Source organism: Motacilla alba, chromosome 1 (genome assembly GCF_015832195.1).
Source record: "Motacilla alba alba isolate MOTALB_02 chromosome 1, Motacilla_alba_V1.0_pri, whole genome shotgun sequence".
Taxonomy (NCBI): domain Eukaryota; kingdom Metazoa; phylum Chordata; class Aves; order Passeriformes; family Motacillidae; genus Motacilla; species Motacilla alba.
In genome coordinates, this window is record NC_052016.1 from 31,076,183 (window position 1) to 31,103,260 (window position 27,078).

Below are 27,078 nucleotides of genomic sequence, written 5' to 3' on the forward strand. Positions count from 1 at the left end.
TAACTGGTTCAACTGAGTCAATTAACATGAAATCTTAATCTTAAGAAATGTCAGATTTCTGTTGTTTCTGAGACGGGGAAATAACCCCTCAGGTGTTCATGATTTCTGCAAAAAAACACAATTTCTTGAAAAGTATTTATTATGGTGGGTACTTTACACCATTTTCAGCGGCTTGGATTTTTGATGGCTTTTACATTTCCTAGCTCCCCTCCCCTCTTTAGCGCTTGGAAAAATCACTAATTAATGCTAAGGGAACGCAGGCCACGGGCTCTGTGCTGCTTTGAGCAGTGGTTGCTGCCCTTATTGACGAACAGCCCAAGTCCTTCGGCAGCAGAAAAGTCTAGCGCAGGATGTTTGAGAAGGCAAGGACTGGAAAAAATCTTGTAAAATATTAGAAACATCCGGCTGGTATTCACACCTACACACACGCAGACATTTCATCGCAGTACCGCAGTTTTTGTCCCCTGGTGAGGGCCGTGTGGGCAGGCACAGCGAGAGGAAGGAGCCGGCTGAGATGCTGGACGCGCACTAAGGAGCAGAGCTGACATCGTTCTGACGGCTCTGCCTTCCCCCCGGGTTACTGGCCAAGAGGCTTTCCCAGATTTTAAACATAAACGCGAAAATCACAAACGGGGTGCTGTGTGTGCATGGGTGCGTGAAGTCGGTAACGAAAAACAGACACAAGGATGCGGCGGGTGGCTGCCGGGGCAGCGCTCCGGGCGGAGGGGCTCGGCGGCACGGCGGGAGCCTTGCGTGCCGGCCGGGATCAGTCAGCGCCCGCTCCCTTTCGCTCCCCGCCCGCGGTGCCGGCCGCAGGGCGGGCGCTGACTCAGAGCGCCACCGCCGCTGCCGCCGCTTCGCACGCGATGTCGCCGGGTCCCCTCATCCCCCGCGTCCTCCCGGCGCCGCACAGGGAGCGCAGGCATGCTCGGGGGGCGGGAGCTCCTGGGGAGGACATGGGGTCCCTGGCCCGGCAGGGGATGCTCGGGGAGGCTGGAGTCGGGCAGGTGTGGCTGGAGGAAGGGAGGAGCAGTTTTACAGCCATAATCCCACTTTTTGGTGAGGCTGGGACAGGTAAATTCCCCCCTGGTGGCCGCCTGACCCCGTGGAATGGGGAAGCGTGTTTCGGCGTGGGCCGGGCTGGGGCTGAGAGGCTGCAGCTGGGCCGGCGTTGGGTGGGGAGGGTTTGAATGTTGTTTCCGTAATACACAGAAAGTTTTTTGCATGTGTTTGCTCTCTTACCTGCGTGCTCACCCGAGAGGTGGGAACTCCTTTCGTCTGGGTGTGTAGTGACCACGGCTGTGCTTTGCAGATAGTTTTTTGTGGGGGAGAAAGGGTGTGCCGGGTTAGATGAACCCGTGTTGCAGATTTCTTTATATTTAGATTTGGGGGTGATATGCGATTAGGCCACTTCTCAAAGTGTTTATTTGTGAAATGTTTCTTAAAGTGTTTCTGGGTTTGCCATTTAAAAACCTAGAAAATTGCCGCATAAGTCCAAGCTAACTGTTTGGACAGTAGCTGTCTTAAAACTGCTGTATTAAAGTTTCCCAGTGCCATAACATGGTGGTGTTCAGATTTGCACATCAGGTACACCCCGTGCCTCGTGGGAGAAACATTAATCTGCTCACTGCCATACAGGAGTGTATCTGGAAATGGTTTAAAGAACATTTGCTATCAACCTTGACATGCACTGATTCCTGAAGATCTCAAGAGAAGAAATATTTACAAGTACACCTGCTGTACATGTCAGTGAAGCGCACAGATCATTTATATTCACCTTTATATTCACAGCTGTCTATCTTCAGGTTTACAGTAGCATCCTTGTTAAATGGATTCAGATGTTGGTTTTGGGGCTATTTTATTCTCGGTTCACTTAAGAGAAAAAAACTTCAGATGTGAGGGAAAACGTGTGAGTGACTCAGTGTTTGAAAACAAGTGGATTAAGTTCCCTGCTTAGAAAAAATACTTCAAGACAGTTATTTTTTCCTGATTGTAACATTTTCTCTTCTTTCCAAAGGCTTCATTGTCTTTTGCATTTCTTGGGGGTGCCTGATGTTAAAAGTCCTGCCAGCTAAGGATTGCTCTCTTTGGAGTGGAGCACAGATCCTCCCAGGTACCATTCCTTTCAGCAGCGGCTTCCAAATGCTGTGCTCAGATGGGCAATTGATACTTGGAGGGCACAGGACTGTAAGACAGCCAACGTGTCTGTGTGACCTGCTGGAGTAATCTGTTCTCAGCTGTGGTCAATTAAATCAAAACTTTGTTGTTTTGTTTGTTTTGGTGTTGTTTATTTTCTTTTTTTTTAAGGAAGGAAACCCACATAAATCAAACCTTTTTAATGGCCACTGGCTGTTTTGTCTTTAGTTTAATTCTGCCTTTTGTCAGTTAAACTGCCACTGAGGCTGTTGGCTTATTCAGCCTTTCAGGTTGCCCATATTTCTCAGCTTCTTTGCTCAGCATGAAAGTGGGAAGTCTCCTATTTCTTCTTTTTGGGTGGCAAAATAGTTGGAGCTACATACAATTATTTAGCAATCTAAGTAACTAATTTAGCCTTTTCTGGTTAGGAAAAGGCTTGTGGTTTTCAGATTTCAAATGAGTTTTTATTATTCTAATGATAAGGTTGACTTGATAGAAGTCCTAGTTGGTAAAAATAGCTGGTAGATTTAGCTGGAGGGAGAAAATGATAATTTTATTTGGAGTTACCAATTTTTCCAAATAGTACTTTGATACCCCAGAAAAATAAAATCTATTATATAATGTCAACAAATGTACAAATGACACGTAATACTTAACTATTTATTGAGAAGCAATACTTCATCCAAAACAGTCATTCATCTGATTAACTGTGTTTCTAAAACATTCTTTGTTCATATAAACTCCATTCTTCTTCTTTGGACTTCTTAATAGCAATTAGGTTTAAAAATTTTCCGCTTCAATTGTAAGTGCCTTTTGCTCCATCACATATTATTGAGGAGGGTTCACTGTGGGCTGAAGGAGTGAGGAAAAGAAATATTTCTCTGTTGAATTGACTCACCATAGGTCAATAATTTTTGCCAGCTCATGTGCAGTGTTAGAAATATGGTGCAGGCAATTGTCACCTGTAAACCTAGAGAAAAATTCTTGTATCAAAAGACAAGAGCAGTAGGCACTGTTAGAAGTTTTTTGGGCAGCTCATTGGCAGCTATCCACCATAGAGTGCTGGCAGGTAATGCAGACATTGCAGACTCATGTCATAACACATAAAATCAAAATATGGAGCACAAATGCAGAAAGTACTTCAGTTCTTGACATGCATTTTCCCCCACAGAGTACCAGGGTTTACGACTGACTCCCTTGATGAAGCAAATTTCAGACCTGACTTAAATAACTGAGTAAATAAAAAACCTGGTTTTGAAGCACCTAAATTGGTATGTGGCAGCATGGCTGTTCCCTGAGTGTACTGACTGTGTGTGATACTAATAGGTGGTTATATCCTCAAAACCCTTCAGCTTTCCTTTTAAAGGAATGTTTATTTTCCCTTCCAGTGTATGTAAGGAAAGCGTGTGGTTAAGGGGTAAACCTACAAGTTCAAAACCAAGTAACAGGAACCTCTAAATAGATTTGGCATGACATCTCATGATTTTCAGTGAATTTTGTGAGTTCTGAGGATAAAGGACAGCTAACCTACTCTTAGGGGTTTTGACAGATACATGTGGAAAATAATCTGTTAAGTGTGTGCTGTTAGTGAACCAGATGATTGCCTCTAGTCTACTCCAGCTGTGCTGGTAATGGCACTTGTTAGAGCATGAGTCAGAACACAGGCTTGCTTTTTTCAGATAAAAAGGAAGAAGATGCATGTCACTATTTGTCCTCTCCATGAACACAAGACACTCTGTGTCAAAGCCCGGTAGTTATCCTGCAGCTCTTAGCAGACATTTCAGCTGTTGTGTTTTTATACCACAGTTTATCCTGTCCTTACAGCCACAGGAGAAGAGCAGGGAACAGAGGTTCCTAAAGCAGAGAACACAGATGCCTAAATCACCGTGACCTTGCCCTATGCTTCATCCAAGTTGCTTAAAGGCACTTTAAGGAAGGCGCAGCCAGCAGCATCAGGAAACCCAGTCCAGCAGCACAGCTGGGAGCACTATTTGGATGGCTCCTCTGTCTATGTGAGGCCACAGAATTATGAATTTCATGGATCTTCAGAGCTTTTGGAGATGAATCATTAGCATGAATTCTAGGAGACACACTAATCCAGCTAGGTTCACTGCTGGGTAGGTAGTCTGTGAGTTAGGCTTTTAGTCTTCTCAGCCAGCCAAACCCCACCTTTCTTGAACTTAGTCATATAAAATTCCAGTTGATTTTCAACAAAACCAGCAGTTTCCATACTGACAGTAATTAGTATTTATTTGGACAACAGTGGAAATAAGGACTTATAAGCATCATCAGTCTAGTAGCACAAGTACTTAAAAATTAGAAGAGTAGGAGAGTAATCTCTCTTTTATGAATCAGCAGGGGTTTCAAACATTTTAATAGCTTCAGGAAGGTCGAAGCCTCCTGAGTGGCTGTGCAAAAGTATGTGTCACGGCACCATCAATGCGGTTGCCAAAACATGACTCCTGGAAGCTAGGGGATTATAAGGGTTGCTCAAGGTTTATTCTCTTCTGTAGCTCTAGATTTTTCCAAAGCCGTTTTCTCTCTTCTGGTGAGGCATATGAAGTTTTTAAATTACTTGGTGGTGGTGTTCCTAAGTGGTCAGAAGTACCATGTTCTTTGACTAGATTTCATAACATCTGACACCCTGTCCAGAGCTGAGGTTTTGGGCGTGCCACTGCACTTTCCAGTGCATTTGTTGCCCTCTTTGCTTCTCAGCACCTCTCTATCCATAGTGTCCTGGCTGGTTACGAGGAGAACAGAAGTATGTACGTATATGTGTCTCTTGAAAGCTACCGAGCTTCCGTGCTTACTTGCAACACCTTTTAGTTGACGTGATTGTACCCACGGTGGGTAACTCCCACAGGTTCAAACCCAGGCAAAAGCAAATACACACCTGCCTGGATTCTCTCTTTTGTTTTTAATCTTCGTTGTTTTGTAATGGCTTGCATGTTTTCTCCGTGTGAGGCATGGGTAGAAGTTTCTGTGGTTCTGAGGAGGGGGGTGAGGAGTGGGTGACAGGGGAAATGGTGGTTGTAGTCAAGCAGTTGTTTAGGCAGTGCACAGAGGGAAGTCATGAGTGGTCAAGTCAGGTGCATGGTTCCATATATGGCAAACATTTGTGCTGTATTTAATTATACATGGTGTTTCTCAAAGCTGCTCTTTGCATTTCAAATCTGACTTTTTGGACATTTTGTGTAACAGTTTTAAAGCTAGATTGAAAATTTTGATGGATTTTAAAACCACTGATCAAGTTTCATTCTCTGAGCAGATGCCACACAGTTTCACAGTCTGGTTTTCCTCACCTCAAACTGAGGGTTAAAGAAAGGGCATTCTTTGTGAAACAGCTGTTCTTTTATATTCATATTAATTAGTTTTATCAATGGAGAAAGAAAGGGGGCATCAGATTCTAGGAACTCCATTGCACAGTGAAAGACAGAGGGTTGCTCGTTTGGCTTTTTTTTCAGAATTTACTAGTAACTTTTGGATGCATCCAGTTATTTCCTGATATTATTGAATCCACTTCGCTTTTGAAGGATCTGTTTTTTAGAAAGTGAGTAGTCACCTTTTCTCGATATCAGTGCTTTGCAAAGGGTCTGAAGCTAATACAAATGAAAGCCTCTGAATTTACCTTGTGGGAAGCATTTTCTTTGATAAAGGAACCTCATCTTACCTTCCCTGTGACCTACTCTAGTCCCCAAAGCAGCTAAATTTAGTCCAAATTTCAAGAGAAACATTTGCCTTTTCTTTTTTGAGATCTGTTGCTGAGTTGCCTCTTGTAAAATCCCATGTACTCTAGAAAATATGTGAAGTAAAGAGCAGAGGGTGTATATTTACTCATTAGATTTAGTGGGAGATTCTGACTAAGAATGTGGTCTCTTACTAATAATGAAACTGTTTTGAAGTTTGGAAATAGATATTTTGGTCACAATGCATTATTTAGATGATTGATATTGACCATGTTGGGTCTCAAACCAAAGTGGCCTCAGTTTCCAAAACTTCTGCAATCTGTTACAGAAAGATAAGTGAGGTGAATTGGGAAAAAAAACCCAACACTTCAAATCATATTAAAAAAAAAAAAAAGAACACAAACGGCCTTGATTTGGGCAGCAATTTTGTACCAGCTCAGACGTCGAAGCCTGCCTTTCTTCTTGAAGGCTGTTGGTTTTTAATCCACTTGCTTTCTCATCTCCCATATTTTGCATTCTCTTACTTCATTATGAGCTCAAGTCTTAGCTGCCCAGATGCTTGGGGCCAAAACCCATTTGTCATTTAGTGAGACTGGACTATTCCAAAACCTCCTGTCACTTGCAGCAAGACTCCGGCAGTGTACCGAACACCTGCACCTGTAAAGCGAGCAGCTGCTTGGGTTGTTATTGAGACCTAGAGTGTGCTAATTGCAGGCTTTGTGGTACAATATTAAAATGTTAGATGAGATACCATGGGCCCTTTCTGGTTTTCTAGGGGTTCCCAGCCACCTCTGTGTGTGACATTTGGTAGTATTGTAATTACTTCTGAGGCCATTTAACTCACTGCCAGTTTCCATCCGTTGTGGATTTAGGTAGCTCTTTCTTTGTTCCTGTTCATGAGCTGTTCCTTTTCTCTGACAATATGCAGAATGCTGACATATTTGGTAAACTGCCTGAGGTGGTGGATTTCCCATTGCAGGATTGTGGGTGTCTGCTTTCTGTTCTTCACTTGCCCCAAAATATGCTCCTTAACTGGGTGAAGCCTTTTAAGCCAGAGAAGAATCATAGAATCATTTCAATTGGGAAAGACTTTTAAGAGCATTGAGTCCAAGTGTTTCAGTTAGACATTTTGGGACACATAATGATTTGCGCTCAAAGTTTGCAAATCTACTCACGAGTTCCTGTCGACCTTGCAAATGTACGTGATCCTGCAGGGATAACAAATTAGAATTCCACTAGTAGCAGTGTATGTGTTAGGAGTATGTGTAAGTGTCCCCACCCATGAGCTGACATCTCTTTGTACAATATGCCCTGCAAGCACCTGAGAAAACCCCAGCCTTCTTTTGTCAAGGACCTCACTGTCCCTGTGTAGCAGTCGACAAATATATCATTGCAACATTGTTACAAAGTCAGGAAATATTCTTTTTATAGTCCACCCTGTTAGAAACCTGAGGCACAGACAGGCTGCAAGGGCTTTTTATCCCACTAGTCTAAAGGAGCCAGGACAAGAAGCTGCAGATGAAATCTGGATGCATCTAAGTCAGTGGAAGTTCTCCTCTTGGCTTCCAAGAGCCCATCTTCACTGCACTACTTGTGGAGGGTCAGTCCATACAGTGTCTACACCAGTTTTGTTTTGAGGGCTGCAGGTTTGCCCTGCTTATTCTGGGTCTGAGGCTTTCTCCTCTCTGTGACTTTCTCCTCAGTCCTCAGCAATGCGAGGTTCCATTTAGCTGTGGAGCAGTTGTTGGTGTTAGCACATCTGCTGCTGAAATTAAGGTTGCAAAAATTCTTTGCCTATTTAAGCAAGCATCAGGTCTGGGTACAATTTTTCTTTGTGTTGAGATGAAATACTTTATTTCTGAAAATTCCTGATTCATTCAAGCCAAAATGGAGACCAAGAGATGTATCTAACAGGATCCTGATCTATATCAAGAAGAAAAGGCAATTCAGCTTTGATTGTGTCCACCTCAGGAAAGTGCACCAACCTCTAGACTGGGGGTGGTACTGGGGGGGTAGTTGTTTTCACTAAAAACCTCAGAAGGTCTTGATCTAATTCTAAGGCAATACAAAAGCATCTCTGAAATAATGAAAAGGTTTGTGGGATGGGCAGATTAATGTTTCCATCCAGACTCACTGACAGATTTTCTCGTAATGCTTTGCTACTTTTTCATGACAATGAAAACAGAAGTTAGATTACAAAAAGCCAGACCATATTTATTAGCTGCAGGCATCCTGTTACATTATTCAAGTCTACCACATTAAATACTTTCAATCGCAATAATTTTGGTGTCATCCTAAGATATGTAAATGCCAACAAACAAATAATAAGTGTTAATATGGAATAGTAAAGTTCCTGAGGTAAAGTATTCAAGTATAGGTTGTCTTTTCTATTAAAAAAAAAAATTGAAAATAATATTTACCATGTCATGAAAGTACCAAATGACCTGTGGTTCACAAGAAAATAAATTACACTAATTCAGGTGAAAGACTGAAAGAAACTGGCAGTTTTCCTTTGCTGAATTAGTTGCCTCTTATATATTTTAATTCTTTGCTCATGTGGAGCATTTGCTGTGGCATTTGTACATGATTCTCCTCAAGCCTGACAATATTTATCAAGTTTATTTGTTATTTTCCAGAAACTAAATCTTTAGGCATGAGATCTTGGTGGAGCTCCTCAGTAATTTTTCCAATTTGATCTGGTGTTTTGAAGTATTAAAAAAAAAAAAGAAAGAAAGAAACCAGCATCTCTAACTAGAATTATTTAAAGTCTTGTGGATTGGATATATTCTGAAGTATTGTCGTGCTTTCAGCAGGGATTGAGGAAATAATGAACAAGTCTGACTTATTGGTTTTTCCTATAATAAAAATAATATTTTAGTTGAAATGCAAATCTTAGGCTTATTTTTCTACCAAAAAAAAGGGTCTCTTGTTATACACTTGTAAAGGTAGAAAGAAGCTAAGAGATTGATAAGAGACAGCAGTTTCTGAAGGTCAGTGCAAATAAATTTAAAATCTTATAACTTTAAAATTAGAGCTGACACTGGCCTCATTCTCAAACACTGGCAGGTCTGGGAAGAGTTGATGCTCTTCACGCAGCTGTAAGCCTGAAAAAGGAGTTTGGCAGTTAGGTGGGGGTGGAAGGGAAAGTCTGTCATGTGGAGGAAGAAAAAGAAAATCTTTTAGAAGAAATAGTGAGGGAGGAAACAAACATATGCAGTGAAGGGAGTGTGTGTCAGTGATACCCTTGTTTTAGTGTCCCACTGTGTGCCAGAGAGCACTCTGCCACCAGCAATTGCTGAACGACATTTCTGCCTCCCCTGAGCCTCCAGAGCCAGCTCCCCACCTGCTCTGCTAGCCAGTGGTCCAGTGTGGAACTGGCTGGAGAGCTGGGCAGGATGTGCAGGTTTCTAGGTTTGTGCTGCCCTTGCGTGAGATCTGCTCTCGTTTCTGTGCAGACATTAAACAGCGCAACTGTTCAACTAGGTTCAATGCAAAATGCAAATACCAGGATTTATTTGTAACACTCAAAAGAGTTATTTCCATTTACAGTCGTTTAGAAAATACAGAGGTGAGAAAAGCCATAGTGAATGTACACATGCTGCAGTAACATCAGAGGAATGCCACTTCCATCGTCCAGTGTCCAGGTTTTTTTTCCTCTACTGTCTGGACAAGATTTTCATGAGCTGTCTTCCCTTTGAAGCCTTTAAGCAGGTTTGCATGTGTGTAACCTTTCACTCTAGAACTCACTCCTTAGTAGAAGGCAGTGACTCTTTAGTTCTGACCCAAGAAAACAGAAATTGTGTCAGGTGCTCAAAAAAGTCTTAAAAAGCACAAGTGTGCTTTTTTGGTCTTGTTTTCTTTAAGAGAAAGGTTAAGTGTAAGGTTTTGCTTGTCTCCTGGTTTCTCTGCCTTCAAGTTCTGTTTTTTTCTGAAATCGGAGGGGCTAAACACTTTAATTATTACAATTAAAACTAAAGATTTAATGCTGTAATAAGAAGCTAAATCTGAGAGTTAAAATGCACAAGATTCGAGTTATGAGAACTGGTAACACACAAATTCATAAAATATTGGATTTTCAAGTTCAAAAAACCTCCAAAACCCCAAAATTCATCAGGTTGGTTTGAGTACATCGCGCATTATTTGTGGGCAAGCTAGGAACCAAAAAGAAACGCCTGGGTTGCCTTTCTTGCGCAGAATAAAAACCTATATACGCATAAGTTCAAAGCTTGTCGCGGAGAGGCCTTGACTGAATCATACGGTTCTTTTCTGTAGTTTGTAGCACTTGTACTGGCATTCCAGCATAAGCATTTCTAGCTATTTCTTGGTATGATGGTTTTACATTCACACCATGCATTGTCACAGCAATCCTTGTAAAGTAATTCTGTGGTTAAGGTTTCCATCTATCAGCATTTAAAAGGAAGCAAAATCCCTCCCACCTGAAGGACTGGTTGCATTACACTTGCACCTGTCTCTGTTGCTTTTCTCCTTTTCTTTTCCTGCCATCTTTGGGGGAAGAAGTTCCTTCCTCCACAGTCCCAGCTCGCAGTCAGAGGGACTCGGAGCGCTTCCTCTTCCTGGTGGCATACTCCCCTGCCACAAAATTGGATAAGGAATGGCTCAGGCGGGTGTCCAGGGTATCAGAGCTGTTGCTGCTCATTTTCACCCGTGGGCACAGGCACTGGAGCATGGCTCTGCGGATGTAGTTGTCAAAGAAAAAGTAAATGAAAGGGTTGGCACAGCTATTTGCAAAAGCAAAAGGGCTGCTCACCTTCATGCCCAGCTGGGCAACCGTGCCAGAAAAACAGTTGGGCTGCTTTAGGAGTCGCAAAAGGATGGCCATAAGCTTGAAAAGGTTGTAAGGGATCCAGGAGAAAACAAAAGCTGCCACTACAATGAAGACAATCTTGATGGATTTTCTCAGTTTCTTATCACGTTTCCCAGCCTTTTGATAATGCACACAGAGTCTCTTGGTGATGGAGCAGTAAAACGTTAAGATACTCAACAGTGGGATGAAGAAGGCCAGGATTAAAAGCATCAGTGACATGATCTGTTTAACTTCTGTCACAGCTTTGTCTGTGCAGTAAGTCTTTCCATATTGAGTCTTCAGTTCTCTGGACAAAAGGGTTGGCATCCCTAAGCAGCAGGATAATACCCAGACAGAGATGCAGAGTGCTCCAAAATAGTATCTTGTCCTGATCCGTCGTGCGACAGAGGGGTGCATGATAGCGAGGTACCGGTCAGCACTCATACAGGTGAGAAGCAGGATGCTGCAGTACATGTTGACTGAGATGACATAGGAACTAGCTTTGCAGAGGAAAGATCCTACCCTCCAGCTCTCGTCTGACACCTCCATGTCCACCCAGAAAGGCAGTGTGATGAGGAAGATGAAGTCAGATATTGCAAGGTTGATGATAAAGATGTCAATCAGCCTCTGGACCCGCCGCTTGAAGATCAAGGCTGCTATCAGGATTGAGTTGCCAACAATACCCACCAGGAACATGACACTATAAAGGACAGGCAGGAAAGTAGACATATGTTGCAGGTGCTGGTACTGGCATTGGTCATCGTAGTAGTAGTCATAGTTGTAGGTGACTGTAGCCATGGATGACAGCGGGGCGAGTTCCATTTCTGGCCCAGCTGTCCTCATCCTCTCTCTGAGGGAGGCTTTGAGCTTCCCCTACCCCCTTCCCTTCCAGGTCTTCTTTAAAAATATTTTATCAGTGAGCAGGGAGGAGGTGGAGAGCAGGGAGGAGGAGAAAAGCGGTTTTTGTGGGGAGGTAATTTGTATGCTTTTAACCAACTGCATAGGCAACGAACAAGCAACAAGAGTATCTGATGAGTCAAAACCCTGCCTTCAGAATAAATGCATTGTGGCTTTTTAAAAAATCAGGTTTAGTTTTACTGATTCTATCTCCCTTTTGCATTTTCCAGCTTCAGGTTTTGCTTTTCTTTCAGGTGGAAGGAAGGTAGTTTTTGAGATTCTGACCTTTTTGGTTTTTAGGAAAGTATGTTGGTAGTTTGAAGAAATTTGAGATTGTACCAGCTTATAAGAAACCCAAGAACTGCGAATTCAGGTGCCCCAGCCTTTATCTATATTCAAAACATTTTGTATAAATTGCTTGTCAGGGCAAGTCTGACTTTCCTGAGGCTTGGAGGTTTTGACTTTACTTGACTCTTTATTATTGTTGCTTTCTGTGTGAAAGCAATTCTCTTATATGAATATATATAGGGAAAACCATTTAAAACTCCTATATCCATTCTGCCCCTATCCATTCTGTAGCTGGTTGTTCTTTATCAGTCCCAGGTTCTTAGCTGTCCTGCCAGCGCCTCCCTCCTGCGCTGCAGCCCTGCCAATACCCCTAGGCCTGGACTTTCCATTCCTGACTTTAGGAATGTATTAGACACTTCAAGAACAATGTTCCAATGTGTTGTACATTCTTCTGTCATTTGAAACTTGACTTGATGTTCCCATCTCCCACACAGGCTTTATCATCAGCCACAGTCCTGGACCCTAGAGCACTGGTTTGTTCCTTCTCCTTCTGGCTGCACAGCCTGCGTGGCTCTTGAGTTGTTCTTATAAACAGTACTCACTTGTCTTAATGAGCTCTGATTTCCTTCATCTGTTATTTGCAGCATCAGTATTGCTCCAGCTGTGACTTACCTTACAGACAGCCCTTTCAGCATTGCATAAATCAAACAGAAATTCTCATTTTTAAAACTACTGAATTCATTACAGCTTTGTCAGTGCATACTAATTTGAAACCTGCACTATTGGTCTGCATCATCCTTCCTCTCTTCTAAAAATAAATTCATTTTCTCCTTCCTCTCCTACCCAACAGCATGTTCACAGACCAGGCAGGCCTCCAGGATTCTCAAAGCTTTGAAGAAATCGCCTCCTGGTGCATGCTCCATCCCTGGGCGGACAGATTGCATCTGTATGTGTCTCCACATGCAAAGAGCAACTCCAAATTGCGTGCACAGCGAGTTAGTCCCTCCAGAGCACTCTGGATGCACTCAGATTCACTCTCCCAGTGCTCAGGTTATGTGCTCCTGTGCAGCAGGTGCCTGGTAGACTTCCAGGCACCTGGAAAAGCAGAAGCTGCTGTAAAATGACTGGCTGCTGGATGGAAGAGAATTTAGGTGGGCACTGGCTCATGTGATATGCTGATATCTAATAAGTACCCACTTATACACAACTGCCTTCCTAGCTGTAGGGCACTAGTGGACTCCAGCTAACTATTTTTATGGAATGTGTAAGCATTAATTTAGTGAGTGTAATTCAGCCATCACAAACTCTGAAAAAGGAAAACACCCCGGCTAAGATTATTGATTTGTATGCCACAGATGTAAATGTGAACCTCTAATGAATAACAGGCTAAAAATCATCTTCCTGCTATCTCAAAGTGGGTTGTTAGCGTTCACCCTGGAATCATTATATCCTCTTCTAAGCAAGAGGCAGTGACTCTGTTTAGCCAGTTCACTCATGAATCAGAGTAAAAAACTCCACAGATTTGTAAAATGCCTTTTGTTATTCTAGAAGTTATCTCCTGCACCTGATTGCCTAAAACACAATTCTTATTTTCAATGAAAAGTAAAAGTCTCTTCTGTGGTGATTACAGAGAGTAGGTGCTGTTGCTGCAAGTCTTTCTCTTTATGAGAGACTAGTCTGTAGTCAGTTACAGTATGGATGTGTGTGCCAGCTTACTTCTTCCCTGGCAAAGGTGGGAGAAGGAAGCACAGACTAAAACTCTTAAACTCTGGTTGCATTGAGGACATTGCAGTTTGCATGCAAGCAACATCAAGTGTAAATCTGCAAGAAAACACAGCCTACAAATCATCCTCTCACCACCTGAAAAGTACAAAGAATACCCTGAGTTTTCAGCCAAGATTTGTGTCAAAGTGCCCAAGTAGCTTACATTTTACAGAAACAATGGTTGATGAATTCAGTGCAGAGGTGAATTTTATGTGATCTTTGCTTATTGCTGCTTCAAGGAATGTGGTTTTGTTTTGTTTGTTTTTGTTTTGGTTTTTTTCCAAGAAGCACTGGAAAATAGAGGCATTCTCTTTCCATTAGTACTGGGGCAGGAGACCAGCTGAACCCTACAGTCAATTCTACACTTGTTCTGCCTCTCTTGCAAAGGTGGATCTACATATTATTTTACTCTGCAGTTAGAATATAACAGCTTACAAGCAGTTACAAGCTTTAGAAATCAGACACAAACTGTTCCTCCCTCCATTGCACACAACTTCATACTCCTTGAAATTCACTCCTTCCCTCTCTATCTCAGAACAAACAAAAAATGAGTAACTTAAAAAAGCTTAAAGGCATCATAAAAATACGTTTATGTCTGTGTATTCCTGTGTTTGTGGTTCCTTACTACGTTGTCTCCCTTTAGATTAATAGCCTTACTCACTAAAATAAAAAATTAAATAAGAAACCTTTTCCAACAGGAACCAACCCTTCTCTACTGAATTTGCTGTGTATTTCTTGAATGCTCTAAGCAGACGTAGGGATGTCATTGCATATTGCCATATTCCACATGTGACATTTCCTTATCTGGGCAGAAGAGTTGTGAAGATAATCAAAAGCATTCTTATGAATAATAAAGTGATCTATAATTATCTGAGTGGAGCAGCAGCAGGCATATTTGTCAGTAGTCTGGGGTGGTTTTATGTGTGATAGTGATTAACTTAGGGCATCATGTAGGGTCTTACTCTTCCCACATCTCTTTTTCCTGAGACAGAGCCAAGCTATCAAAAACACACAAAAAAATTTCCACGAGTACTTGGAAATTCCTCTCCTAACACTCCTGCATAGATATTCCAGAAAGCTCAGGAGGACAGACTCCATCCTTTCCTCATCCTACTCTTATATTTCCACAGCATTTTCCTCCTCCCAGGCTTCACCAGATACATGTAAGCCCTTTCCCCCCCAAAAAAATTCTCTGCTGAAGCAACCAGCTACTGTTTTGGCTTGGGTGTATGTTCTTCAATCTGGGATACCTATCTTGTCCAGCCCTTGACACAGCTCTGAAAAAAATGAAGGTTCTGGGTTCTGAGTAGTTTTGAACCTGAGAACCAACTTAACGTTTGTAACCAGACATTCAGGGCAGGTGCTCTGATGGTGGCCCTGCAATTGGCCAGATCAGCCTTGAATTGTGTGCTTCTCTGACGGTTCTGCCCCTCTCAAATGCACCTGTGAGATCTGCCAGGTTTGCATCAGTCCTCAAATCTTCCTCATAGGAATGCTGAGGTATTTCCAACAGCAGCAAGGGAAAAGCTTTCATGTCTTTGTTCATGGTTCTGCACTGCCTGCGATACATGTATTGTGGTAGGCAGCCACATAATCTGTGGGGAAAATATCTGCACAGGAAGTAGGCAGTGTTGCTGATTTTCTTTGTTACATACACCACCTCCCCCTCACAAATTTCTGCAATTGAAGCATTTCAGGTAGCAAGGTGTGGGTTTGGTTTTTTGGGTTGTTTCTTTTATGGTTCTTTGTTGTTGTTGTTGTTTTACACCCTCTGTTTTACTGATAGTTTAAATGTCATTTTATTCCAGCTTGTACATGCACTTTTATATTAGCACAGTCATCTAGATAAAATAAGCTGCATATCTGTAAATTATTAATAGTGATAAATGCTGAGAAGGACAGAGGTTCATTTGGCTGTAAAATAAAGTGTAGTTGTTTCTGAACGATTTTACTTAAAAAAACATGTAAGTAACAGACCTAATTAAGAAAAGGAAAAAATCAGAAAGTATACACTAAATTGGCTGAAACTGTCCTATTATGCTATGGCTAGTTAAAGACGTGCTCAGGGGCAACCACATGAACGCTAACCAATGGAAGTTTCATCCCTCAACAAATAGGAAAGGGTGGAACCTATTCAGGTAAAATTGTGGCTACTGAGGCAATCAGGATAGAGTGAAATAGTTTCATGCTGAGAGCAGCGATCTACAAAAGGCAGTGCAGGAAGAAAATATTTTTGTACACTTACTTTTTAAATATTAATTGTTGTTTCTTGCCATTTATCTCATCCTTTTTTAGTTTATATTTTTGTGGATGTTTTATAATGTTCATTGTATATTGGCGTGGTAAGTATACATGTGTATACTTAAAAATATTTACATTATTAGGAGTGCCTGCTCAAAAAGTTTTTACTGACAAGGTACATGATAGATAGGTTTGGAGACCACTGACATAAAGGATGAGTATCATTATAATGCCCAGTGCTATTCATGATATTTGGGAGAAGCACATCTAGAAGGTTTTCTGTCTGTGAAAATTATACTACTGTGTCCTGTGACATAAAAATATCAAAGAAAAATAAAGAAGGCAGAAATAAAACCAGGCAAACTGCATAGAGAGGTCTGAGGGGAATCAGAGGATTTTCTGCTCACTCAGGCTTTGTAAAATGCTCATAGATGGTACCTAAAACTAAAACTGCCCTTATTATTATTGCAAAGAGAATATTTCTTGTGGGAGGCGGCATCTTGTAAATTAACTAGTAGTTTTGGAAAAAATGGGCAGACTTTTGAATACCTTTTCAGGTCTGAATCAATACCTCCTGATGTGAATGTGATATATGAAGACTGTTTTGTTCTTTTTCCATCCTATATCAGCTTCATTTAATACAGACAGTGCCACCTCCTACAAATGTTTACTTATTCCCTTAGATTGCGAGAACTAAAATTACAGACATTTTGTACTAAACAATTTAATTATTTTTTGCAACATATTGGGGTTTTGGTTTTGTTTGTTTGCAGCACTCTGATGTTAAATTCTCTGTCCGTGCCTGAGAAGTTAGTAATGCTTGTGATCCAGGTCTGCTAGCACAGAAACTTTTGCAAAAAGCAGGAACAGCATTTATGCTATAGCCCTCAGAATTATTCCCTCAGCATTATTCCCTTAGTGCTTGTAAATTAAGCAAACTTTTACTTTTAAAACCTTCCCAACTGATCCTGTTCTGTAACTAAACAGATCAACCAGCAGTTCTGCTGAGGCACACTGAGGAGGTGTGAAAGGTATAAAAAAAAAAAAAAAGAAAAAAGAAAAAAGATAGTTTTTGGCAAAGAATGACCCCATGCATTCACTTGTAATTTTTTTATTGGCTTACTCTTAATACATAGAAGGGTATTTTTTCAGCAAGAAAACATCCAGGTAAAGTCTGTAGAGAGTATTTGATTGTGAGTAAATAAAATGAAAATGCATATCTTCACTCCAGATGCTTTTGAGCAGCTGCACACTTCACATTGATCAGGGCAGATTAGGAAAAAGAAGAGGTCACTGTAGCCTAATTTAATAATGGAAGTAGCAGTGGCTGCAAAGTTTTTCAGAATTCATTTTCATTTTTTACAAAATTAGATTTTTTTGGAGAAAAACTGAAGATGTGCCAGTGTTAGATAATTCACTGCACTTTACAGTAAATGGTTCAGATTCTACTTTTACCACAGCTTAGAATACACAGGAGTTTTGTTGAATTTTTTTTTCTTTTAATGTTTTCTGGCTTCAAGCTTTTATAGATTTTCCAGGTGTACAGAAAGAAGTTCCTGATTCTTTTTCTTCCCTATTGCTACTACACATATGTTATAGTCTTGTAAGTCCTTAGTTCAATAAATTAACTCCTTAAATAAACTGCTCTTCTATAAACAAAATTGACTAACCTTCTGTGATATATTTCATCGAGAGAGATTTTCTAATTGCTCAGTGATTTTCAAATCCCTTTTCAGATTTATCTCTACTTTGTCAACGTATCAAAATTAGACATGCTATTTCGGAGTCAGCAGCAATTCTAGATGTGATACTACATCTTTCCTCCTTGTGATTTCTCAGTTTGTACATCTGAGGTTACAGGAAAGTTGGGGTTTTTTCGGGGGGCGCACTTCTTGGCAGTTAGTACTTCACCAACGGTTTTCCTTTTCGTTTTTCGTTTCCCAGGATAAAATCTTATGGCAGGTAAGTATAGACTCCAGTCTTTGCTTTTAAATTAATGAGCTCATCGATGACCTTATTGAAATGCATGTTTGCTTGCCCCAGCTGCAACACGATCAGGTCACCCTGTCCCAGTGCCTTCTCCATGTCATTATTTACCCTTCCCTGGTGTCATCTGTCAGGTTTATCAGCAATATTCTGCTTTCTTTCAAGTCACTGATAAATATGTCAAGTATTTTAGACTCCAGGATAAATCCCAGACAGACCCCAAAATATGCCTTTGTAGACAGTTACGTTATGAGGTGGTGGTGAGAAAGCTTCATGTTCCAAAAAGTGGGGCATATAGACAGATATTTCTTAAATTAAATGTAATTTCTGATTTTTTAAAATTAAAAAATTATGTTGCATCAAACCCAAGAAGTTTCTTTTATGACTCATTTCCCCTTTGCATCCTCGTTTCTGACATGGCTGCAAAAATGCTCCCTGGCTGTTCAGCAGAGGAGTTGGTCGGGATAGTTCCCCAGAAGTCCTCAGAGGTGTGAAAGCCTCAGACGTTTCTGGGTTTTTTTCTGAATATTTGCTGGTTTGGAGTTTTGTAAAACCACGACTGGGTGGGCTGGTCTCTCAGCCATGGGAATTGTTAACCACTTTTAAGAATCCTCTCATAATTTCCGTGGTTTTGTGTACCAGGGATGGAGGGAAACGGCCAGTTTGGGGAATGGAGCCAGTGTTGCCAAATTTTGCAAATTTTCCTGGATTTTTTTTTCCCCCCTAACTTGGTGTTTTCTCGAGTCATTCAGCCAGGCTGTCATGCCACTATTTTTTACAAGCAATCAAGAGAAACAGAAAGAACTAGAAAGGAGGGTGCAGCCAGGTGGGGATCAGCCTCTTCTCCCGGGTAAACAGCGACAGGAGGAGAGGACACAGTGCCGGGGAGGTTCAGGCTGGCCACGATTTCAGCAGGAAATTCCGCACAGGAAGGGTGAGGAGCCATCGGGAAGGGCTGCCCAGGGCTGCTGGGGGCGGCGCCTCCGGGAGGGAGCGGCAGAACTACATCGCCCAGCGTGCCCCGCGCGGGCGGAAGCAGGGCCGGGCCGGGCCGGCTGCGAGGCGGCGGCGGCGATGATGATGATGGGCGGTGGGTGCCGGGCCGGGCCGGGCCGGCGGTGAGAGGATATTGGGCTGAGGCGGGGGACGGGGCTTAGGGTCGGTCCGTTGCCCTGGGGTTTGCTGTCGGCCCGCAGCTGTCGCCCCCCGCGCGGGGCTGACGCCTAGGAGGCCGAGACCCCCGGGGGCGGTCGCGCTCCATGAGGGTGCCCGGCCGGCCCGGCCCGGCCCGGTACTGGGCAGATCCTGCGGGACAGGTGCTCTTGGCCCGAGGGCTCTTGAAGTAATTTCCTCTCTCCATCTTGTCGTTTTGTTTTTGTTGTTTTGTTGGGTTTTTTTCCCATTAATGAGAGCACTGGGAGATGTCTGTGAAGTAATTTCAGAGTAAAATGATGATGTGCAGCCATTCGGTTTGCTCTTTGCTTGTAGGTCACTTGTTGTGAACTGGTGTTGGGAAGAAGCTGAATGAATGGAAGAGTCAGGGCAAAAGGGAAGTTTGCGTTTCATGCTCTCCGCTGGCCACAGGTCATAAGCAACGCTGTGCCTCTGAAGAGACCTGGAATCATCGGAGCCGTGTGTCCTGAGGGATTCTGAGCATCTCTGAAGGTAAAAAAGTATTTGGTAGCAATCTTTCCTAACGTTTTGTTTCCCTGAATATCGAACAGACGATCCAGCTTGGTGTTGTTTCCAGCCCTCTCCCCATAATTGCACCCTCTTGCAGCCTTCTGCCTAATCCCTTTTTGATTGCTGGCATGTTTTCTGAGAGAATGCCAGCGACTACAGCCGGGACTCTTTTGTGATGTCATGTAAAAGGAGTTTCTTAAATGTGGTGACCCACTGTTGGCTGGAAGGAGTGAGCGCAGCAAGAAGATAAAAATATGCATGTTTTTGTATTCCCTTCTGCCATGGTACAGTAACTTCTTACAAAGACTGTCCAGTCTTCAGTCTTAGAGTTGATTTTTTGCCAGAATACTTGCTTTTGTTCCATTCTCTGTTTTTTCTTCCCCAACTCTACTGACTTGTCCCCTTTGTTTTTCCCATCTTTGAAGTGCATGCAATTTAGTCATTCTGTTGAGTATTGCTTCCAGTTTGGCCTTTACTTTCACTTTTTTGAGCTTTTTTCCAAAATTTTCTTTTCTGAAAATGTAAAAATTTTTATGTGTCTCACTTTTTTTTTTTTATGAATATAATTGCAGTATCTTATTAAGCACTTTTGTCTGTTTACAACCACATAGTGTTACCTTACATTCTCACATAGCTTAGTTTCAGCTGTAATTTGTCTGAAATGGCATCTCCTGTTAGACAAAAACATGCTGTCAGAGTTATATGAACAAACCTGTTAAAAAAATGATGGCTCTTGTTGACAGCCTGTGGATAAAAAGCATTGTTATTTGTTATCAATCTTATATCTTTATAATTAGTGTCATCTTTGGTACTAGTAATGTTATTTTTTTTCATAAGTTTATTCTAAAGCACCTCCTGCACGTTGTTCTGCACAGAATCTTTTGTAAAGTGCGGCATTAATCCCATAAACAGGCAGTGTGTTTCTTCATGGTCTTCTCTGGTAACTATTTCTTACTGACTATGCTCACTGCTTCCTTTGAGCTCGGCCTGGGGCTGGCAGGATGGTTCTCCGTTTTAAAGGACATGTCATTTAAGGGAGAGCTTGTTTCCTGTAAATGAATATGCAGTGGATATGCACAGTGAATGGGCAGGGTAGTCAAGTCTTCTCCACTGACAGGAAAAGCTGGTTCAAGCTTTGCATGAAGTGTTGTAGAGTTCTTCATCTTTTCTGTAAGTAGTTGAAGTGTTAGGCAGAAGCACTGAGGGGACCTTTATTGTAGAGAGTTGTGGGTCTACTCTTACCTTGCTTGTCACTGCCCTGTCCATACTGAAAGTCATTTTGGAACAAATGCCACACAAAGCCACTCGCTAGATTTTGGGGTCTGTAGCCCCCTTGGCTGTTCTCTACCTGTGCCTGCAGTAACATTACAAGGACTGAGTGTCAGTAGATTGCCACGTCCCTTTTACCAAGTGGATAATGAACACCAGGTAAAGCTTTAATTTGCTGTTTGGTGATTAAGCCTTCATTTTGCTTATGAACTGATCTTGGTTGCCAGCTGACATCAGCTCTGCTGTTGTGTTCACAGCACACCAGCACACAGAAGGCTGGTCCAGAAGTGTGTGGTTGTTTTTTAATGGTGATCTGGTAGGGATACTGCCAGCAGCAGTGTTCTGCATGTGGCAGCAGGGATACCTAGCTGAAGGTAAGACTTTGGGCCAGTTCTTTTCTTTCTCTGTGTTAGGTATAAATTTGATAGGGCTTTGTCATTGTCAGCATTTATATTGAAAGTTAGTGACAACAGATCAGTGGCCCTGGTTACATTTGTTGTCACCAGACACTACTCAGAAGATGGAACTTGTGGGTTGTTGTGATCCTTCCACCCAGAGAGAGCCCTTTCTAAACAGAGGAGTCTGTTGCAGAGAGTTCCTCTTGCAGTAGATGTGATTGCAAGGTAGTGGAAAATCCAGACCAGCCTGCTCAGCAGCCTGTTCTGCTGCTTGCTCAGGAGTCATCTGCTCAGCTCTGAGCTCAGCCAGGCAGCAGCTTTGGCCCTGCAGGTGCTACTTGCCCTGTTTGCTTCGAGGACAGTGTGTGAAGGGATAGGGATCCCTCAGTTGACTCGCTGGGGTTGAATAGTGAGGTCAGATCTATACAGCAGCTTGCTCTCCCTATCCCATATCCTGTGTACCTGGAGCAAGACACTGGGATATTGAAAGAGAGTGGAAGTACATAACCAGGGATTAAATACTGCACAGAGAATTTGCTTCCAAGTCTCAGCTTATTTTCCACATAAAAAAACCTGGGTATGATGTGTTCTCCCTCTCAATATTTCTATTGTCTTATAAAAGTTCAGTTTGTAGATTATTATTTAAGTAAGTTGTGGTATGCAAACTTTGCAGTATTTTAAATGGGTGTTTCTTGTCAGTTCACCACAAATCAGTTCTATTCTTTGTCATTGCTAAGGATGCAGTTCAAGGATGGATATTGCAGAGAGTGTGGCTCATTTAATATGGAAATGAAGCATAGGAAATTATATGGGAACACATAATTTCTCCTCCTTGTTAGCCAGTTTCAGACAAATAGAGGAGCAGATGGAGAGGAAAAGAAATAAGAATGGCGTTGTTAACAGCAAACATTGATGCCTTTGAAATTCCCTTCTTTAATTTGCAGTTTGTTTCTTAGTTCATAATTTCTTACTGATAAGTCTGACTTGAGGCACTTCACTGTTTTTTTTTCTTGTGAATGCTGAGGTTTAAGGCACTTGCTGTTTCCAGTTGCGGTTCCTTTAGTTGCAAAGAAAGTAGAGCAAAATATTTTGATCAAAGTGTGTGGGAGAAGGGAGGAGAAAAGCAAGAGACAAGCTGATTAGATAGTAGCTCCTGCCACCAGCCTACCTCTAGCTGCTGAGCTAGTTTCAATTTTTTTTTTTCCTGGCAAGTGCCTCAAGCCTGATTCATAATAATCCATAAATTTAATCAAGCGTAGAAACACATGAGGACAACTGGCATCTGAGAGGAGTCCTCTGGTGCATTGCAGCCACAAAACATTTCTCTTATTACCAATCAGTTACTCATTAAAGTCATGATATTGTCATAAGCATGTGTGATATTTGTATTTTCCCCATACCTCCCTTGACCCTGAATCTATGCCATTTGGGAGCACGACTCCACAAAGGATCCCTAAGAGAGGGACAAAGAGCAAAGGCCTTGTGGGAACATATGAAGGCCTTTCAGTTTTCTCCTGTTGTTCCCATGAAACAGGGCACCCCGCTGTGTTGTTCTACCTCTTCAAAAATACCACGGTATATATTGTAGCATTATTGCAGCATTTACCATAATCTCCAAACTTGTCTTCCAGTGCTTCTTTCATGTTCTGTCTCTAGTGCCTAGATACATTTCTCTCTTCCCTAAAGGCATTCCAGCACCTTGGCATGGCTGCCCTTTGTGAGCAGCCTGGAAGGGCTTTTTTGGCATGCTTGTGGTTCTTATCTTTGCTGTAAACACAAGCTGTGAAAGCCATATGCGGTGGCAGGATAAAAATAACCTCTACTCTTGGTAATCTCTTAAGGAAAGCTAAGTCTTCTTCCTGGGCGTTGTGGATGGAGTCTCTGACGTTCCCTACAATCAGGATCACAAATGGCAGTGAGCTGTGTCATCTGCTTTGGGGACGAGTTGGTCTTCCGTCCAATGCTGTTTCAGGGTGAGCAGCCAGTGCAGTGTGGCTGGGAGAGCACACTCTCCAGGATATTATCCCTACTTGGAACTGGCAGATCTAGTGGATGCTGGCCAGCACTGTAGATTTTCCCAATGTTCCTTTGATTCTAGCAGGTAGGAAAAGGAAGGCCTGCATATCCTGAGGGGACTGTGCGGAAGGGTCCTGATGAGTATGGTACTGCTGGGATAACACTGTAGCATTGCTCACTTGTCCCTGTGTTCCCACCCAGGGCGCCATGATGGATAACCGGTTTGCTACAGCGCTGGTGATCGCCTGCGTGCTCAGCCTCATCTCCACCATCTACATGGCCGCCTCCATCGGCACTGACTTCTGGTACGAGTACCACACCCTGTCCCCAGCCGAGAATGTTAGTGAGGCTGGTAGAAGCATCTGGGAGGAGTTTGTCAGCAAAGATGCAGATGAGAAGACGTACACAGATGCGCTCTTCCGGTGCAACGGCACAGTTGGACTGTGGCGGAGGTGCATCACTGTACCCAAAAACTCTCACTGGTACAGCCCACCAGGTATCTCCAGAGCAATTATCACTTCCCTGGCTTCCCTGGGGTGCTGTGTGCTAACTTTCTCAGAACAGATTCATGCCACTTTGTTCCTCCAGAAGGCTTATTTCTAGATTTTGTTTTGGTTGGTTGGGTTTTTAATAAAGACAGTCCAGATTTTTAAAGAAGCAAAGGGCAGAATGGTCTGTGGATGTCAGTGCTGCAGTTTCCTGGTTTTGACACATGATACTTGATCTAAATCTAGTCTTACAAGCTTGATTTTTCTTTTGCCTCAGCTGTCCAGTTGGGGATACCTTAATAGTTGCTCTGCCAGTTACTGTCTTTTTAGAACAGATCCTGGGGTCCAGCAATGGAATAAAGACACTACTTTATCAAGGAGGTGCTCATTCCTTTTAGCTAGTCATTCACTTGTTTCACATCACAAATATCCCACCATTGCATCAGCACACCTTGGATTCCTTGAATGAATATAGAGTGAAATATTTGTATTATTTTTTTACATCATTGGGGGATGAAATATATGATAAACAATTATTTTAATTGCTTCAAAGTTCATTTTGAATACTTACTATATGTGTGAACTTCTTCATTTCGAACCTTCTTAAAGATGTACTTAAACTGCATTTTGTGGAGAAAAAAACATGTGTGAAATACTTTTTTTTTTCCCCCTCTCTCATGAAAATACTTATTTTGGAAGACAGTTAAACCAGTTCTGCTCAATAGTAAAATCTGAGGTAGAAACTTAGTGTAAAGAAGCAGATCCTTCATGTTCTTCAAATAGGCCTTTCTGTCCCATTTTTGATTTAACTGTTAGTATGAGACCGCGTTCTGCATATGGAGATAAGCCCACCTTTGTTAAAGGACCCTGAGCTCAAGAGTATGTGACAGTATTGTTGAGCATCATATGCCACCACATTACTTTGCCAGTATGTTACACATGGCACAATTCTCTGTGGATAATCCATAGAAGCTTGAAGATTCTGCATGTTAGAATGCTATCCCTTAGTGTAGTACCTCATAACAGACACATTGTGCCAACTACATCATAGGAAAACATGTACAGATCTGCTTGGAGAGGTAAATTTTTTTTTTACAAATGGAACTCTGAGGAGCTTTCTAGCTCAAATTATTGGGAAAGGAGGATTTGAAAGGGGGAAGGAGGGTTGAGGGGAGACACTAACGGCATCTTTTTCTTTTTTTCTGCCCCCAGAAACTGATATGACTACAAACTGCATCAGTTTCTCCCTCTCTGATCAGTTTGTAGAAAAGTACATAGAGCCTGGAAATCACAACAGTGGCACGGATTTGAATCGGACTTGTAAGTGTCTTTCACTTCTGGTGGATAAACAAGTAAAATTTTAAAAAATTGTTTCTCAAATCCAGTCACTAGTGAGGAAGGCCTCTGTCTCTCTTGGTCTTGCTCACCATTTATTGTTTTTACAGTTGTGCAGGCAGAAGGTCAAAGTTTAAAAGGAAGACATAGATGCGTTAGCAATGATTTTGCCTATGAATGCTGTACAGGGATTTGTGAGTTAACAAATTAGGTTCTTTCTAGTTCAATGGAATCTTTAGTCCTTTTTGACTATGAATGTAGAATGTCTGATGAAGCAGAAAGAGCAGGGTAGAAGGGAATGTTAAGATGGTGGGAGAAGATCTTTTTCTAGCCCATTTTCAGCAAACTTGAGTGATGTGTTTTTTTCACATGCAGATCTCTGGCGGTTGCAGTTTCTCCTGCCCTTTGTCAGCATCGGCCTCATGTGCTTTGGGGCTCTGATTGGGCTCTGTGCATGTGCCTGTCGCAGCCTTTACCCAGCCATTGCCACTGGAGTCCTGCATTTCCTAGCAGGTAAGTGTCCTGCCATCCTCCTCCAGAAGCTCAAGAGTAGCCCTGGAGCACTCCATGGGTGAGCTCACTGTGCTTTGCTGCTTCCTTCCCCAGGGCTGTGTACGCTGGGCCTCGTTGGATGCTATGTAGCTGGGATTGAGCTGCTCCATAGGAAGCTGCCTCTGCCCGAGGATGTGAGGGGTGAATTCGGTTGGTCCTTCTGCCTCGCCTGTGTGTCAGCACCTTTGCAGTTCATGGCAGCCGCCCTTTTCATCTGGGCAGCTCGCACCAACAGGAAGGAATTCACCCTCCTAAAAGCCTACCGTGTGGCATAAGTGCTGCTACTGCAGTCTGGGCTTTCCATGGTAGAGCCTCTTCTCCCCCAGCCCTTACTACTTTTTTCTTTCAGTCAGAATTTTATCCTGTACTGCATGCTTCTTGCCAGTCAAGACAATTTAGCCTGCAGGCCCTGAAGACAAAGACCTCTGGGCTAAATGACCAAAGCCTGCCAGAAGTCTGCAGAACTTGAACAGATTTTTTAATGGTTTTTTTTTAAGAATTGTGATTATTTTTAAAGCTACATTTGGTTCTTGACAGTTCCCCTTAGTTAGGTGTACATGCTCCTTCCTAATTTTATTACCCTGTCAGCCTGGAGGAAATAGAAGTGGTGTTGTGGGGTGGAAGAGAGACAAGAGAAGGTGCAGGTATGCAAGAATGGGAACCTCAGTGCACAAATTATACATAATCAGGAGCTGTCTACTGTGTGACTGAAGCAGGCAGTACCTACAGGGAGCGCCCAAGAGACATGAGGGAATTCAGAAACCTCTGTTATGAAAATACTGTAGCTAAATTAGTCTGAAGCTCGGCTCTGGATCTCCTGTTTTCACTAGTTTGCTGCATGTTGTGGCATCTGCCAAAACTGCTGGAGGCAGAGCAGCTGTGGCACTGTCTGTACAGCACACCCTCCTGAAGGCACACTCTGGACTTGCTTCTGCCAAGGAGTGGGATGAGATGGCCCTCATGGAGCTCTCTCATGCTGTAGCTCCACTGCTTCCAGGACCCAGGCTAGTTTGGTATCTGCACTACATGTGATTGTGCACTCTAATCTTAATTTGTGGTGCTTTTGCTTGATGTGGAATAAGGCTTTCTTCTCTTTTGTTGAAAATTACCTCCTCACAAGTTTTTTGGTTTTAATTTGGTTTAGTGTATGTGTGTATATGTACATATATAAACTTAACGTTTTTTAAACCTCACCTCTTTATCCTGTATAGCACACAACAGGGTTTTTTAAAAGGTGCTGCTCTTTTCCCATCTTGTTTAAATTAAATAATAATAGTAATAATAAAGACTCAGAAATTTTCAACATTGCATGAATCTGATCAGAGGGTGAGGGAATGATCTAGAGTGGATTTTACCTGGGGAAGGAAGAACCGGTGTCTAGATCTGTTTTCATGGAAATGTCACCAGAAGCAATGACATTAGATCAGATATTTTTAAAATAAATTCTTGAGCTCCTGCTAACTTTAAATTTTCTCCTGGTCATCCTTGGTGGTCACAACATCCCATAATTTCTAATTAGTTCAAAAATGTTATAT

The 27,078-nt window shown here is 42.3% G+C and overlaps 2 protein-coding genes across 6 annotated transcripts; one reads left to right on the forward strand and one right to left on the reverse strand.

The window, feature by feature from the left end:
* Window positions 1–9,505: 9,505 nt before the first annotated feature.
* GPR15 (G protein-coupled receptor 15) lies at window positions 9,506–11,507 on the reverse strand. Of its 2 annotated transcripts, XM_038138950.1 has the most exons (2): window positions 10,591–11,507; window positions 9,506–10,412 (listed from the first exon to the last, which is right to left on the reverse strand). In XM_038138950.1, the coding sequence occupies exons 1-2, from the start codon at window positions 11,467–11,469 to the stop codon at window positions 10,233–10,235; spliced, it is 1,059 nt and encodes a 352-aa protein (XP_037994878.1). In that variant the 5' UTR covers window positions 11,470–11,507; the 3' UTR covers window positions 9,506–10,232. The 2 variants fall into 2 exon arrangements, with proteins under 2 accessions (XP_037994878.1, XP_037994870.1); XM_038138942.1 differs by having other exon boundaries at window positions 10,225–11,507.
* A 7,335-nt stretch (window positions 11,508–18,842) lies between these two features.
* On the forward strand, window positions 18,843–27,011 carry CLDND1 (claudin domain containing 1). 4 transcript variants are annotated; one of them, XM_038140501.1, is made up of 6 exons: window positions 18,843–18,892; window positions 19,291–19,467; window positions 23,370–23,664; window positions 24,869–24,976; window positions 25,367–25,504; window positions 25,598–27,011. In XM_038140501.1, exons 3-6 carry the CDS (start codon window positions 23,376–23,378, stop codon window positions 25,816–25,818), a joined length of 756 nt encoding a protein of 251 aa, XP_037996429.1. In that variant the 5' UTR covers window positions 18,843–18,892; window positions 19,291–19,467; window positions 23,370–23,375; the 3' UTR covers window positions 25,819–27,011. The 4 variants fall into 4 exon arrangements, with proteins under 4 accessions (XP_037996429.1, XP_037996458.1, XP_037996438.1 ...); XM_038140530.1 differs by having other exon boundaries at window positions 23,370–23,473; XM_038140510.1 differs by having other exon boundaries at window positions 18,859–18,920.
* Window positions 27,012–27,078: the final 67 nt, after the last annotated feature.